General features: G+C 38.6%; 1 protein-coding gene across 4 annotated transcripts in view; it reads right to left on the reverse strand.

Annotated features, from left to right (window-relative positions):
- LOC150087353 (uncharacterized) overlaps positions 1-18,091 on the reverse strand; it is a 521,069-nt gene that overhangs the window by 95,119 nt on the left and 407,859 nt on the right. For all 4 annotated transcript variants that reach the window (XM_090371151.1, XM_090371150.1, XM_090371149.1 and 1 more), the window contains one exon: positions 2,297-2,442. In XM_090371151.1, the coding sequence (XP_090227277.1) occupies positions 2,297-2,442 (146 nt within the window). The remainder of the gene's footprint in view (positions 1-2,296; positions 2,443-18,091) is intronic.

Genomic DNA, 18,091 nt, shown 5'->3' on the forward strand with positions numbered 1-18,091 from the left:
CCCTAGAACTAATCTACAATGCAGTGTTTGCCTCCATCTCCTATGGGGTGGCGGCAGTGTAGTTCCAACATAGAGGCAACATACACTTAGCAACCCAACTACTGAGCATGTAATGCATAATGCTCCCCCACTTCTCCAGAACTTGTAGCAAAACTTCATTTAAATTTTATGTAGATTTGTCCACTTCATCAGGAACAACCAAGTAGCCGACCGGGTCAGAATCTGAACACAGATGCCAACAGGAGAAAAAGTGGGCATGGAACATCCTCATATCTGAGTAGCAAGAGCAATGGACAGGCTGACAAAAAAGGCAAGATAATCAGGATATTTATCTCAATCGTATTCTTTTTTGACAAGTCTGCTGTAACTTGCTTTGCTACAGTCCATCACGGTTATCTTTTTCCACACTGACAATGGCCACAGCATTCTCAGTGGACACCTACAGGACCTCAGTGTACAGAGAGAGCGAGCGAGAGAGAGAGAGATGCAATCTAACTGTGACAATTAAGAAAGCTGTCATAAGAATGAGAATCTTGAATGTCCTCATTTCTGTGGGAACAAACTGATCACATCAAAGAGGCTTACACAGCCTTCTTCACCTTTGCCACTGATGTTCAAATATCACACTAATCTGAACAGACAGACATAAGCTTCTCGGTAACAACTACTGCCCCTAGTCCTCTGACACTTCTAACTCTACAACCCATAATTCCAAGCCTAGCCAGTATGCCCACCTTACTTTGTTGCAGTACCCTACTGATTAGGATCTCACTATAGAATGACTTGTTCCATAGTGAGATCCTGTGGCTCTGTATTTTCCTACTCATGTGGAATGTGCTAACAGCAATCCAATGGATGTCATTGTGGGATGATTAGTGGGGCATCATTCTCTCACTTGCTTGACCTGGACATGCTCCTTAACCAGATCCTTCTTTTAGATCTGGGCACACTTGGCAGCTAAGTGAGATATGCTGATGCCCACCTTCTTTCAGTGGTGGGATTCAACCTCCTATTGTAGTGGCTATTTCAGACACTAGTATTCCTCCAGCATAGGAACTGGAGATTGTACAGAGAATCCACGCATACTTCTCTCTTGACACCATTCCACCCTTTTATAGCATTCACCACTTCATCCTTCTATAGGGTTCCTCATCTCCTTTATGTTCCTGCTCTACCTGACTTTCCCATTCTTAACATTTTGAAGTATTCTTTCTATTCCCAGACCACCTCTGCTCTTGTTCTAGTCTCAGCACTGTAGGCCCAGTAAGTGTTATTTATCAACTACACATTCCATGTGCCATGGACAGATGCTAGGAGATCCCTTCTTGGAGTTGTGCATCTCAGTACCTAGGGGACAGGTTGAGCAACAAATTGTAACAGAACCCACACTACCCGCACCCAGTGGTCTTGAAAATTTGTGCAGCTTCACTGATCACTTAATACATATTTGTGGGGAACCACAACTGCCTAACAATCACATTATGTCCTTGCACCTTTGCAAGGTTCTTTCAGTTTATACTACCCAAATGTGACATACATCCAACTTTTTTTTTTTTTTTTTTTTTTTTTTTAAGTAATCACCCTAGGAACACTCTCATACGACAAATACAACCTGAACTTGTGCTATTCTTTCTACGTTAAACAGAAGGGTAGCTATATTATTTGTTATTAACAAATCAGAAGTGACTTATCAACTGATGAATGGTAATCTTACCAGGTTCCTTATTTGGAAAAGAAATTTTGAAATGCACATAGGCATTTCTGGGACTGGAACTTAAAGCAAAGACCACTTGCTCTTGTATAAACCACATGCAGGACCTAGGGCCATTGCTAACAGAATAGTGACTCACCCACATAAAATTTCAAAATTAGTTTTTTTTTTTTTTTTTTTTTTTACTGCTAAACACAAGGTTTCATTTTAAATTACTAACCTTGTATAATGTTACTAGTATTACAGGATTGAGCTGACACAACTAAAACTCACAACCTTCTTTTTTTTATTTCTCTAATTTATTTACATTGAGATATGACATCAGCGGTGGCACATATTCTAAAGGGGGATGGATGCAGCTAAAGTGGCAGTGTACGAAAAGCACTGTTCTGAGGAATCATTAAGCCTCAATCAGCACATTAAACAAAATTGTTTTTACCATAAGGAGAGAGCTATAGCTCCTACCTGGGACCACCCATGTATGAGATAGTGATACATTCCAATAAAGTTTTGGAAGTTTCCTATGCGTTAGCAAATGGAATAAAATTTTAGGCGCGCGCACACACAATAAAAATGATACAATACCTCCTTTTTGATCTTCTTAATATCGCCATCAATCATTGTTTTATGTCGTTTCTTGGATGTTACTTCTTGAAAGCCATCATCAGCATCACACAAAAAAGGCGAATCATCCATGCTGACCTCTGGTCTGTCATCAATAATTACCACACCTAGTTGCAAATGAAAAACATTTCCATGAGTATAATTATTTTTCAAGAAATATGATTATTGCTAAAATTATTGATCGAATTAGATCTACTAATTCTAAATTAGATGACAAATTGATGCAAAAATGGATTTTTCCCCTGTTATTTACAACAAAACAAAACCTTTTATGACTTCTTAAAATATAATAAACATATATAATAAACAAAATAAGCATAAACCTATCAATCACTTCCATTTTCAAGTTTAAAAAACAGAGTTATAAAACTCAGATGTATAAATATTTGAACTTACATATACAATTGTTTTTTTTTTCAAACAAATTGATTAATACTCATCAAATGACATAAGCATACCTAATTTATGTAGTCAAAGGGGTAACTCAACCAAGAAAATTATAATTAGCAAGTGATAAATGATTTTGGCATGTTTCTTGCAAAAGGCAAAAAATTGTAAATCCAAACAGCCATTCTACAAAAAAAAAAAAAAAAAGTAGCAATCTGCTATAGGTCAAACAACTGCAATGAGTATAACGAACAACACGGAGATATGTGGAGTGGGCCAGTAGATTCGAATGTAGATTTGTCTTATAATGGGGTGGGGGAAGAATTTATCTTTCTAGCTACTCATTGGAACTTATACATTACTCACTCACATAGTAGCAGAAATTAGATGCATACATTGGACATCTGTTTCTACAGTAGCATGTTAAAGAAGCAGCTAGACACAGCAACACGCTTCATCTGATTATCGCCAGTGACTCCCTGCATTAAGGGTACTCAGATAAAGGAACCACTAAGTGACACTGATCATAATTTATTGATGTAGGATTTACTTAAAGATAACTACTCTTGGGGGGGGGGGGGAGGGGGGGATATGGCTTTTTTTGTTTGTTTTTTTTTGGAGCATTAGCAACTAAGGCCATATTGCTCCAGGATATGCGGTGGTCATTCCCTGACCTTTCCGCATCCTCCGTAATTGGTGGTAACAGGCTCGAACCCCGGTCTAATCAAGAAGCATGTGCTACGCACTGCTGCTCCTTCCCTCCTGGCTACGGAGGCGCCCAGGAATATTGCATTCATAAAGGCAACTGCAGTGATTTTATATTGTTTTAAATTCCTTTTAGTGGGACCAACTGATGATTTTACCAACTGCAAATTCTAAATGAAAAGCATTCCGGGAAGCCAGATGAGCTGACTAGCAGCAGAGGGACAATGCATGGGGTGATTATAAATTAGCATACAACATGAAAACTTACAAAAGTACAAAATAGTCTGCAATCAGGTCACTATGGAGTTTAATCAAGCCAAGGCAGATTATGAGAACTCCTTGACTAAGAATGAAAAGAAATATTTTTCTTAGGTTAACAAGGGAAGGGAAGGAAAGGATTCAACAACACTCGCTACCTAGATATGAATGCCATAACTATTGATGATCCTGTTCAGATTTTGACAAACTAAATAAATATTTTGCATCTATGTTCATGTGTGAAGAATGTTTTTAGAGATGGGAACACCAGAACTTTCAAATGGGGACAAAGATTTTCTTATAACTGAGAGAAAGAAGAGATTGCTCAAGCTAAAAGTAAACCCAGCACCTGATGTTAGTGGGATCTATTTATTAAATATTAAAAGCAGCAGCGAAAGAGGTAAGCAAAATCTTTGCTTACCTTATATCTATGATTATGACAGTATTCTTGGATTCAGGGGAAGGTCTTATAGGAGGGTGGTTTGCCAATGTTTTGTATTCACACAAGAGGAGCACAGGGTGATGTAAGCAATTATAGAGCTGTAAGCTTGACTTCTGTTCCAGAAAAAATAATGTGGTCAGTGGTTATAGAAGTACTGCAGGATTATCTTACCAGAAATATAAATATCTAGAAAAAACAGCATGAGTTTGTTAAGGGGCTTCCAGTCTTAATATCAATCTGCTTAGTTCCTATGATGCAGTAACAAAAGATATGGATGCAAACAATTTTGACATCATATATTTAGATTTCAGTAAAGCTTTTGACACTGTTCCACATGAAAGCCTTCAGTATAAACTGGAACAGTGTGGGACAAGCTATTGCAATAGATAATAAAGTGATACTTGAATGGCAAAAGAAGACAAACGTTGATTACCGTTTTCAATATTTTTCATTGATGCTGACGGACTATCAAGCTTATTTTATAATTTTTCATGATGATTCAAAGGTTGGCAGGGTGTTTATTGACGGGAAATCATAGAAAACTTGCAGGAAAAAACCCAGAAAGTTAGACAGATGAGCAGACAATAGCAACTGTGGTTTAATGTTGTAAATGAAAGGATAAATGATAACATACCAATTACATAACACCACCCTCAAGATGCTGGAGAACGAAAGAACCTAGGGGTAATTATACAGTCTAATATAGAGTTTCTAAGAAGTGCAGACACATGCTGCTAGGACAGTTCTTTAAACGATATATAGGAACTATGCCAGCAGTGTGACAAGGAAGTGATTATTCCATCATATAAGGAAGCGGTTCCCAACCTTTTTTGACTCGCACACCCCTTTATTTTTAATGTGAACCGCTAAACCTATATTCTCTGAAATCTTGTATTTCTGAATTTTTATTATAAAATATTTCCAGTACTGTTTTTATAAGCAACATTTCGTAATAATAAAAATTATCTTTCTATACATTAAAATAATTTTCCTCCTAGTGATATTTATTCAGCCAATGGAAGAAAAGGGATGCGTGTTACATGGTAATACATAACAAATAATAAAATACGTAACAGAAGTTTGGTCATGCTAGATGAACCTTATGCACGCACTTTGTTTATCTACCATGACCATGCGGTACCATTCTTGATTTCCACATGCAGCGTATTTATGTGTTCATAGCTGACACACACACACACACACACACACACACACACACACACACACACACACACACACACACACACGCACGCACAGTATTGAAAGCTTCTGTATTTTATTTTATCAAAAGAAGCAAGTGCAGCGAGCAGGGGTCAAAATCCCCTAAGTCTTATTTATACTTTTAAAGCGGTTATTAATCAATCTAAACTAGATTCATCCACTAAGAGTCGAAAACTTGCTTCTTGTCCAAATGGTAGCCGAGTATTCCAGTCTCTTGCCAAAGCTTTTGTCCGCAATTTTTGCCCACCTCTGTCAAAACCAGATGGTTTTATTGCTACAAATCAGCCAAAGATAAAGTGACCTGCTAGCATTCGATTTTTCTTCCAACTCATGTATTGATGATCTTGATAAATCACCTCAAACCATTCCCAGTACACTCCATTCAATGCCTCCTGGGGTTTTCTGTAAAAAGGATGTCAGAAAGATTTTGATGTATCCGATGCTAAGAAAGCTTCAGTCCTGATGGTATTGCTCCACTTGTTCTCAAAACCTCTGCCTCTGAACTTACTCCTGTTTTGTGTTGTCTTGTTTCACTTTCTTATTCCAAAAGTGTTTTTCCTTCTGCTTGGAAATTTGATCATATCCAGCCAGTTCCTGACAAATCCCTTCCACATCCAATTATCGTTCCATTGCGATTACTTCTACTCTTTACAAAGTAATGGAGAAATCAATTAACCGCTAACTCTTAAACTACCTAGAAACCTTCCGTCTGATCAACGATCGCCATTATCATTCCACTGGTGATATTCTGACTTATGTTACGCATCTATGGACAAATTCAATGGAAAAATTTGGTGAAACTCAAGCCATTGCTCTTGACATTACAAAGGCATTTAATCGTGTTTGGCATAAAGGTCTTCTAAAAAAAAGCCACCATCCTATGGTTTGCTAGCTATTCTTTGTAATTGGGTATCCAGTTTTTTCTCTTATAGCTCACTGCGGGTGATGGTAGTTGGCTCTCTGTCTTCTAACTTCTCCGCTAATGCTGGTGTTTCTCAAGGTTCAGTTTTTTCGCCCACTCTTTTTCTCTTGTATTGTATATTAACGACCTTCTTCCATTGACCGGAAATCCTATCCATAGTTTTGCTGATGATAGCACATTGCTTTCCACCCTCCAGTTTGAGAAACCTCACCCTGTTCAAGCAGTTTGAATTTCAAGTTTTCACTGCCAAACCCTTAAATGCTGATCCCCGTGTAATTCTCTAGTGGTGCAAAGACAAGTTAATTTCAATCCTTCTAAAACTCAGTCCTGTCTTATATCTCACAAAAAGGATTCTTCTGCTCCTATGCTTATCTTCGATGATGCTCTGATTTCTAAGAAAGATCGTGCGGATTACCCTGCCTTATAATCTCCCTTGGCATAAAGCACATTATAAATATTGCTTCTGCTGCATCTAAAATAACTGGGTTTTCTCTTTCACTCTCAGCATTGCTTTTCTTCAAAACAGTTGTTGGCTTTGCAGAAATTGCAAATCTGGCCTACCATGGAATATTGTTCCCACATCTGGGGTGGTGACATCAAAAGCTCTCTCAGGCTTCTAGATTCCTTTCAATAGAGGACAGTTAGATTAATTAATGTCTCATCTGTAACAGATTCTCTCCACAGTCTCATAGACGTTTTGTTTCTGTTGGATGCCTCTTCTATAGATACGTGCATGGGCACAGTTCTTCTGAATTGCCTTCTATAATTCCCACTCTCTTTCAAAGCAGTCCGATCACATGTCGCAACCATTTAAAATCCTTTTACTGTTCAAGTTCAATCTCACAAATCCAACTTTTCTTCTTCCTCATTTATTCATTCAACTTCTGTTTTCTGGAGCAACTTCCTTCATAAGTATTTCCTGAAAATTGCAATCTACAGAAGTTTAAGTCTAATGCTAACAAGAACTTCTTTCAGCTTTTCAACCTATGCACAGTACTAAGTACTATAGGTTCTAAAAAAAAAAAAAAAAAAAAACCTATACATAACAACTGATGATGTTGTACAGCGGATATCATCTTTTAAGGGCACAAAAGGTGATATAGTTGTACACGTTGGCATTAATGATATTAAGAGTAGGAGACCAGCAGGATTACTTAAAAAGTACAGGTCATTGTTGAAAAAAAGCCGGGAATTAGGGTTGAATTTGAAAGTGTCTGCAACTCTGCCCAGACACGATAGGAGGGAGTATATGATGAGAGCCCTGCCGATCAATTCGGCCCTGGAAAGACTGTGCAAGGCTCAAGGGGTAGAATTTTTTTTCAGCCTGGTCTGTACTTGTTAACAGGAGGGACTGCTTCTACAGGGCTGGGACACACTTAATCAGGGAGGCAGTGTTAGGTGGGTCAGAAAACTGCTAGCTTGGGAGGGGGGATACAAGGACTAATAGTTTAACAGTAGCCACAGGCAGAGGTGAAGGTGATTCTTGCACAACTTCTAATAGAATAAGTAGGAACCTGGAGCTAGGGGTGTTGGGGGTTTCAGGGACGGATGGCAGTCATTGTGAAATAGGTGGGTATATGGGATGTATTAGGGTAACTAGGAATAAGAATATGTATACCAATGCTAGAATTGATGAATTAAAAGTGTTGGTCAAGACATCAAAGGCGTGATGTCACACAGATATAAGGAATGCAGAACTGGAATTTCGGGAGTACAATGTGTACAGAAAGGACAGACAGGATAGAAAGGGAGGTGTTATGCTGTTAATTAAGAAAAACATAAAATCAAAAGAAGTGCACCCAAGTTGATATAGATGAATAGTGCACTGTTGAGTCAGTTTGGTGTGACATAAGCACTGCTAAAGCAAAAATAAGAGTAGGAGTGTGTTATAGGCCTAATGACTCGAATGAGTACAATGAACAATTGTACAGAGAAATAGAGTGGGCTAGTAAATCGGAATGTCTTATAATGGGGGATTTTAACCTCCTAGATACTGACTGCAACTTGTGGGTTGGTCACTCACACACTAGTCAGATTTTGTGGATTTATTGGATGATTGTTTTCTGCAGCAGCATGTTCGAGAAGCAACCAGAGAGAATAATACTCTTCATCTGGTTATCAAGAGTGATTATTCGTGTATTAAGAATTTGCAGATAAAGGAATCACTAGGTGGCAGTGATCACAGTGCACTGATGTGGGATTTACTTTAAGATTTAATTACCAATCAGGGGTAAAGGTAAGGGTTTTTGCTTCCGTAAAGGTGAGTACAGTGGTCTCAGACAGTTTTTAAATTCTGTACAGTGAGATCAACTGACGATGTTACCAACAGTAAATTCTAAGTGGGAAGCATTCAAGGAATTAATCGTGGATGCTACTAAACGTTTCATACCTATTAAAAAATATTGCTCAAGGTTTGGGCCTAAATGGTTATCAAATGAACTAATGAAACTCTTAACAGAGAAGCAAAATGCATGGGATGCATATAAATTATCAAGCAACTCCGAAACCTATGGCAGATATAAGCTAGTCTGTAATCATCATATAAGCTAGTCTGCAGTCCTGCCTAACCAAAGGAGGTTAGGCAGGCGAAAGCAGATTACGAGAAATCCATGGCAAAAGATGCTAAGAAAAACAGCAAGGATTTCTTTACTCATATAAACTCTAAAAGGAAGGGGATGAATCTGATTGGTCTACTTGATATCGATGGTTCGACTGTTGATGATCCTGCTCAGATAGCAAACAAACTGAATGAGTATTTTTCATCTACATTCACACATTAGGAATTATTAAGATTTGAAAATGGCAGAAGGTTATCAAATTGTAGCAGGATACTTAATGATTTTTTAATAACTGAGAGCAAAGTGGAGGGAGAAATTTTGAAGTTAAACATAGAAAAGTATCTGGGGTGGATGGGATCTATCCAGTTATATTAAAGGAGGCGGAAAAGCAACTAAGCAAACCCTTAGCCATAATTATGAGAGCATCTTTGGACTCAGGGGAGGTTCCCACGGACTGGAGATGTGCAAATGTATCGCCAATTCACAAAGGGGGATCAAAGGGTGACACTAGTAATTAGACCAGTTAGTTTAACTTCTGTTCCGGGTAAAATAATGAAGTCACTGGTTAAAGATGCATTAGGGGATCATCTAGACAAGACTGCAGCAATAATTCAGAAACAGCATGGGTTTGTTAAGGGAAAGTCTTGTCTGACAAATTTCATAGGATATTATGATGTGGTTACAAAGGAACTGGATGCAAAAAATTATTTTGATATCATATATTTGGATTTCAGGAAAGCTTTTGACACTGTTGTGCATGGAAGACTATTGTACAAATTGGAGCAGAATGGTATGAAGGGTAAATTTCAACAATGGATAAAAGGATGGTTAAGTGGGAGGAGACAGAGGGTGGTAATCAATGGGTGCTGCTCCTCGTGGACTAATGTTGTTAGTGGAGTCCCACAGGGTTTGGTGTTGGGTACACTGTTGTTTTATATATTTATCAATGATATTGATGAAGGTATATCAGGCTTAATGTCAAAGTTTGCAGATGATACAAAGGTTGGCAGGGTTGTTAATGACAGCAATGGCAGTGTGCTACTGCAACAGGATCTAGATAATTTGGGCAGATGGTCTAAGAAGTGGCAACTGAAGTTTAACATTGACAAATGCAAAGTACTGCATATGGGTAGAAGCAACCCCAGAGAAACGTACCAACTGTGTGGTACTATACTTAAGGTGGTAGAAAATGAAAGACCTGGGAGTAATTGTGCAGCCTGATATGAAGTTTTCTGAGCAATGCAGACAGGCTGCCAGGGTAGGTTATGGGGTTTTGTCAATGATATATAGGAATTTTGCTAGCAGGGAAAAGGTGGTGATTGTCCCTCTGTATAAGGCAATGGTCAGGCCACGCCTTGAGTACTGCGTACAGGTCTGGAGGCCTCATTTTAGGAAGGAGTAGATTTTCTTGAGCGTGTACAGAGAAGGGCAACAAGATTGGTGAGGGGAATGAAGGGATCCTCTTACCAAGAGAGGCTTAAGTTCTTCAAATTGCAGTGGTTGGAGACTAGGCACCTGTATGGTGATCTGACTGAGGTGTATAAGGCCTTGAATGGGGTGAGCACGCTGAATTCTGATGGGATCCTTCCACTTGTTCAGATTACGAACCTAAGGGGACATAAATTCAAATTAAGAAAAGACAGATGTAGAATAGATGTGTGTGGAAATTTGTCTTTAACCAGCTGGTGGTTAATTGCTGGAACAAACTTCCATCTGTTGTTGTGGAAGTTGATAGGTTGAATAAATTTAAGGAGGAACTGGACAGGCATTTGGAGGGAATAGGGCGATTTTTTTTTTTTTTTTTTTGGTTGATGCTGCATAAGCTCATACACTTGCTTTCTTGCATCACATGCCACCACTACTACTAATGATCATTGAGAATGGAGAAGAAAAAAAAAAAAAAAAAAAAAAAAAGAATGGAAAACATTTAACAAAGGTTGTTTATGCATGGGAAATGCATAAACATAATATGCATGCATTGTTTGATTATATTGATTATATTCTGATTATATTCAGATTATATTCTGCCCAGACACGATAGGAGGGAGTATATGATGAGAGCCTTGTTGATCAATTCGGCCCTGGAAAGATTGTGCAAGGCTCAAGGGGTAGAATTTTTTTCAGCCCGGACTGTACTTGTTAACAGGAGAGATTGCTTCTACAGGGATGGGATACACTTAAATAGAAAGGGTGCAAGAATATTTGCTGATGCTATCGAGGCAGTGTTAGGTGGGTCGGAAAACTGCTAGATTGGGGGGAGACAAAGACCAATAGATTGACAGTAGCCACTGGCAGAGGTGAAAGAGATTCTTGCACTGCTTCTATTAGAATGAGCAGAAGCCTGGAAAACAAGATGCATGGTATTTCAGAGACTGCTGGGAGCCATTGCGGTACAAGTAAACACATGGGTTGTGTTAGGGTAGCTAAGAATAGAAACAGGTGCAGGTATACTTGCGTGTACACCAATGCTAGGAGTTTAGTAAATAAATTTGATGAATTTGAGGTATTGCTCAAAACATCAAAGGCAGATATTGTTGGGATATCAGAGACATGGTGTCACACAGATATAAGGGATGCAGAACTGGAATTTGGGGAGTACAACGTCTACAGAAAGGATAGACAGGATAGGAAGGGGGGGAGGGGTTATGCTATTAGTTAAGAAACACATAAAAACCAAGGAAGTGAAGCCAGTCAACATCGCCGGACAGTGCGGTGTTGAGTCAGTTTGGTGTGACATAAGCATTGGGAGATCAAAATTGAGAGGAGTGTGCTACAGGCCTAATGACTCTGATGAGTATAATAAGGAACTGTACAGGGAAATAGAGTGGGCCAGTAAATCAGAGAGTCTTATAATGGGAGATTTTAATTTCCCAGATATTGACTGGAATTTGGGGGCTGGTTACTCACACACTAGCAGGGCTTTTGTGGATTTATTGTTTTCTACATCAGCATGTTCAGGAGGCAACTAGAGGGAGTAATACTCTTGATTTGATTATCAGCAGTGATTCTTCATGCATTAAGAATCTGCAGATTAACGAACCACTAGGTGGCAGTGATCACAGTGTGCTGAAGTGGGATTTACTCAAAGAGGTAACTACCATTAGGGGTAAAGCGAAGGGTTATTGCTTTCGTAAAGGCGACTACGATGGACTGAGACAGTATTTAAATTCTATACAGTGGGACCAACTGATGATGTTACCAACAGCAAATTCAAAATGGGAAGCATTCAAAGAACTTATCTTGGAAGCTACTAGGCTTTACATACCAACTAAGAAATATTGTTCAAGGTTTAGGCCAAAATGGATGTCAGATGAACTAATGAGGCATATGGCAGAGAAGAAAAATGCATGGGATACATACAAATTAACACATGACACAGAAGCCTATGATAGATACAAGTTGATATGCAACCAAGTTACAAAGGAGGTTAGGCAGGCGAAGGCAGATTACGAGAAATCCTTGGCAAGGGATGCAAAGAAAAACAGCAAAGAGTTCTTTACTTATGTAAACTCTAGAAGGAAGGGGATGAATCAGATTGGTCCACTTGATATTGATGGGTCAAGTGTTGATGATCCTGCTCAGGTAGCTAACAAACTAAATGAATATTTTGCATCGACATTCACACATGAGGAGTTATTCAGCAAGGGGAATGCCAGAGGTGTATTCAACTCTAGCAGTAAGCTACAGAATCTTGAAATAACTGGGAGTAAAGTGGAGGAGAAACTGTTGAAGATAAACACAAGAAAGGCACCCGGGGTGGATGGGATCTATCCAATTATATTAAAGGAGGCAGCAAAGGAAGTAAGCAAACCCTTCGCCATAATTATGAGAGTTTCCTTGGACTCAGGGGAGGTACCCATAGACTGGAAATGTGCAAATGTGACCCCAATTCACAAAGGAGGATCAAAGGCTGACACAAGTAATTATAGACCTGTGAGCTTAACTTCTGTTCCAGGAAAATTAATGGAGGCACTGGTTAAAGAAGCACTGCAGGATCATTTAGACAAGACTTCAGTTATAGCTCAGACACAGCATGGTTTTGTTAAGGGGAAGTCTTGCCTGACCAACTTGATTGGATATTATGATGCAGTCACAAAAGAACTGGATGCAGGGAATAACTTTGATATTATATACTTGGATCTTAGAAAGGCTTTTGATACTGTTGCACATGGAAGACTGCTACACAAATTGGAGCAGTGTGACATTGGAGGCAAATTGCTACTATGGATAAAGGGGTGGTTGAGGGGGAGAAGACAGAGAGTGGTAATCAATGGACACTGCTCATCGTGGACTAATGTTATTAGTGGAGTCCCTCAGGGCTCAGTGTTGGGTCCATTATTGTTTTCTGTATTTATAAATGATATTGATGATGGTATATCAAGCTTAATGTCCAAGTTTGCAGATGATACAAAGGTTGGCAGGGTTATCAAGGACACTACTGACACTATGCTGCTGCAACAGGATCTGGAAAGGTTGAGCAGATGGGCTGAGAGGTGGCAAATGAAGTTTAACATTGACAAATGTAAATTACTACACATGGGAAACAGCAACCCCAGAGCAACGTATCAACTCTGCGGTACTACACTGACAGTGGTAGAGAATGAAAGGGACTTGGGGGTGGTTGTGCAGGCAGATATGAAGTTCTCTGAGCAGTGCAGATGGGCTGCAAGAGTAGCTCATGGAGTATTGTCAATGATATACAGGAATTTTTCCAGCAGGGATAAGGAGGTGATTATTCCATTGTATAAGGCAATGGTCAGGACACACCTAGTGTACTGTATACAGGTCTGGAGGCCTCATTTCAAGAAGGATGTAGAGTTGCTGGAACGAGTACAGAGAAGGGCAACAAGATTAGTGAATGGAACAAAGGGGTGCTCTTACGAAGAAAGGCTTAAGTTTTGCAAATTACAGTGTCTGGAGACTAGGCACCAGCGAGGTGATCTGATAGAGGTGTATAAAGCCTTGAATGGTTTAAGCATGCTCAATGCTGATGGGATTCTTCCTCTAGCTCAGAAAAATCACCTGAGAGGGCATAAATTCAAATTGAGGAAAGACAGATGTAGGATAGACGTGAGGAAATTTGCCTTTAGCCAGCGGGTGGTTGGTTGGTGGAACAGACTTCCATCCCTTGTGGTGGAGGTTGATAGCCTAAATAAGTTTAAGGCTCAGCTGGACAGGTATTTGGAACGAACAGAGGGGTGAAGTGGAAGTGGGGTTTTTTTTTTTTTTTTTTTGGCTGATGCTGCATAAGCTTGCTTTCTTGCATCAAATGCCTCTACTAATACTAATGCTAATATCTCGCATTACCCACGCATAAACAACCTTTTTCATACTCTTAGTCATTTAGTCAAGAAATAGGTTTAGATTAAACCATGCACACCATCAAGCATCTCTCATATTGTGGAGTTATACTTCATAACTGGGTTGTCACTATTGCAACAACAGGTACCTGCCCACCCAAGGATGAGTAAGTCAACAAGCTTCGAAACAGTACCGTCTAGGGGATGGTATACACCAAGAATAAGTAACATCAGTCTTCTCCACTGGTGAAGTGTTACTTATTCGAAGCAGTGCAATATCTAGGCAACTTGTTGTGAAGGTATTCACAATGAGATATAATCACGCAAATGCAAAAACAACCTTTTTCTTGACTAAGTGCCCTCAGACACTTAGTCAAGAAATAATTTTAGATATTTATTTAATATGATGTACTGTAAGGTAGTAAAGTAATTATAAGGAATTGTGGGAGATGTGGTTTTTTTTTGACAATTCTTTACTTTTTATTTAATTTTAATTTATTGTTTATTATTAATTATATTTTGTGGTTTACAATAATATACCTATGTAAATCTAAGCAAACACCATTACAAATTTTTAGTGTAAACCCACTGAACACTTTTGCGAACCACTGGTTGGGAACCGCTGATATAAGGCAATGGTCAGTCTGCACCTTAAATACAGCATACATTCTGGAAGCCTCATTTTAAGAAAGATATAGATCGCTTGGAACAGGTGCAGAGATGAAGCCAACTAGTGAAGAATACAAAGGGTTACTATTATCATGAAAGGCTTTGGCTCTGCAAACTGCAGTAATGTTCTGTTGTTTCTCTATCATTTAGCTGTTGGGTCCCTAGTGGGACCCACTGTTGCCCTCAGCCTCAGACCTGATTCAGTAAACTTAATATTGGTGGCATCCTTACTTTATATATACATAGGACACAAATTTAAAAAGGATGGCTTCAGAATAATGTGTGAAATTTTGCTTTCAATCAGTAAGTGTTGCGGAAATATGTAGTTTGAAGACTTTTAAGAAAGAAATAGGCACATTATTAGAGAAGATTTTTTTCTTATTAGCTGATGCTGTATCAACTTGCTTCCTTGCCTTATTTGCCAATATTACTACTAATAATAGTAACAACAACCAACGTATGACTTTCAAAGATAATTGGAGGTGGGGGAAGCTAGTATTCTTGAAATAGGAATTAACATATATTGCTGATGGGCCTAACAGATCAGGTGGCACATCAATAGGATTAAGAGTTTGATTTGATATTCACAGATTAAGTTCAAATTGGTGGAATACTTAAGTTATTCTTTAAATTGCATACAGCATAAAAAAATCAATACCTAAAAGCAAGCAATGACACTATGTTCCTGATGGATGCTCCTGTGGGTTCTACTAGCTGCCTCATTATACCCCCCCCCACCCACCAAATCACCTTCTATATGATTCCACGAGTTTTGGGAGGCCAGACTTTGATTTGGATGGCCCTGCTATCACATTTCACTTATGATCTTTCACCTTTGAATAGCATGCACCTAAGTTGATTTTGAGGTTCAGAAAAGAGACTGATGTGTTATCCAATCACACTCATACACACACACACACAGAGAGAGAGAGAGAGAGAGAGAGAGAGAGAGATACGTGATATTTATAAAATATGTATTTTTTTGTGCTTGACTTTCGGGATCATCTCAGGCAAGACAAAATTCAGTTTATACCATTCAAAGTCCTATATAAGTACCTTTGAATCAGTTTGAATTTTAAAAAAAGTTAAAAAATGGCTTTCATTCTTGCTATGGAACAAGCACTATACCTACACCTCGAGCAGCCCACATCCTATCTTTTGGACTAGTCTACATTCGCAGACATGTTAGCATGGCTGAACTGTAAAGGCAAGCATACTAGCTAACTGATACTGGACAAGCCATCCCAGGATCCCCATACTTTTAAAGCATGAGATAAAATGGTGTGCTAGAGCTGGAACTCTCAACACACAGGATTTACATTTTTGAATTCCCACGTGTTACAGAATATAAAAGCATTCTGGTTCCTCACGGTACTGGTCCTACAGATTAGCAAGACTGGAATCAAAGAATGACTAGGACATAGCTTATGAGCACTGAATTTCAATGATACTATTTTGAATAATCAGCACCAATGCTGAAAGGTTTACTCAACCTTTGTTGCCCCTACTGGGAGGAAGTTTTACTTAATACCAAACGTGTGGGTTACAGATGATATTTTTCTATCGTATTTTATTATAGCACCACATCAGATTCAAGATGGCTTGCAGTATCTAAAGTGAAATATATTTCACTTTAGATACAGCATATTAAAGGATGTGCTAAAAACACAATTCCTATGCTTTAAGGGAGTGGGGCAATTTCTAGGACTGCCTGTTTGAATGGTGGGGCAGAGTATGTAGTGAAATCAAATAATACATCGTAAATGCAGAATGTGTCAACTCAAAACAGCTATCCATCAAGCCAATATCATAGGTTCTTTTCTGGATAGTACCTCTGGAAGTGTCACCTTAATATCAACCCAGATGATTTATGTATACTAAGGGCAGGATGCTTATATTAGAGTCCTGTGTGGGTCTACTGCATTAAATTTGCACCTGCAGTAACTGAAACTGCATCCAATCCCAACCTGCATTGTTTGTACTTGCCAGAACAAAAAAACAAAGAAATCGGATATTAAGAAAATTGTTAAATTTTCTATATGCCAGTAATAAAATGAATTTATTTCTATCCTTTCCGTTATTTATACTATAAATTTCATTAATTTAAATTTATATTTTATTGTAGTGTATTGAATATAATACTAAAAATATATTAAAAGAATAAAACAAATTCATAACATAAATAATTTTATAATAAGTTGCTGTGCAGAAACAGGACATCAATAGTTTCCAGATTAAGCTGTATTCTTTTTCTTTGGATAAGAAATTCAGGTGCAGAAAATATTATCACTTGCTGCAATTGGCAGAAATGGAAAGAATTAAATCACTCTCATTGTCCAACATACAGGAGGAATGTATTTGACAAAGACCAGACAAAACTGTACAGCATAAAAGGTTAGTGCCATATCAAACTGAATTTTAATATAATTTATGGAAATTGCAAAACTGCCCAAAACTAAAATCACCATTTTTTTAAATATAAACCCCAAACACGAGAGGTATTAGAACCTATAGTACTTAGTACCGTGCTTGGGTTGGAGGTTGAGAAGATGAAAGAAGATATTTGTTGACATTGGACTTGAACTTCTATAGACTCTAATTTTCAGGAAATACGTATGAAGGAAGGTTGTTCCAGAAAATGGCAGTTGAATGAATAAACGAGGAAGATGAAAAGTTGGTTCTGTGAGTTTGAAGTTGGAAAGTAAATGGATGTTGGGTGGTGGCTGCCCATGTTCGGACTGTTTTGAAAGAGAGAGAGAGAGAGAGAGAGAGAGAGAGAGAGAGAGAGAGAGAGAGAGAGAGAGAGAGAGAGAGAGAGAGAGAGAGAGAGAGAACAGGAATTATAGAAGCCAATTCAGAAGAACAGTACCTATGGAAATATCTGTAGAAGAAGCATGCAGCAGAAAGAGAACATCTATGAGACAGCGAGTGGAGAGACTGTTAGAGATGAATCATTAACTAACCTAACTGCCTCTTCTGAATGGAATCAAGAAGCCTGAGAGGCTTTGGGGGCACCACCACAGATGTGGGAACAATATTCCATGGTAGGGTGGATTTGGGATTTATACAGAGTGAGCAGTTGTTTGGAAGAAAAGTAACGCTGAGAGTGAAAGACAAAACCAAGTTTCTTTAGATGCAGAGGAAGCAATATTCCCAATGTGCTTGTGCCAAGAGAGATTAGAAGTCAGGGTAGTCCCCAAAAGAAATATATCATTTTGCCTAGAAATCTGAGTGTCACTAAACATAACCATAGGAGCAGAAGAATCCTTTTTCCGAGATATAAGACGAGACTGA

Source organism: Mastigoproctus giganteus, chromosome 4, assembly GCF_048544385.1.
Source record: "Mastigoproctus giganteus isolate SK-2022 chromosome 4, ASM4854438v1, whole genome shotgun sequence".
In the NCBI taxonomy this organism is placed as follows: Eukaryota; Metazoa; Arthropoda; class Arachnida; order Uropygi; family Thelyphonidae; genus Mastigoproctus; species Mastigoproctus giganteus.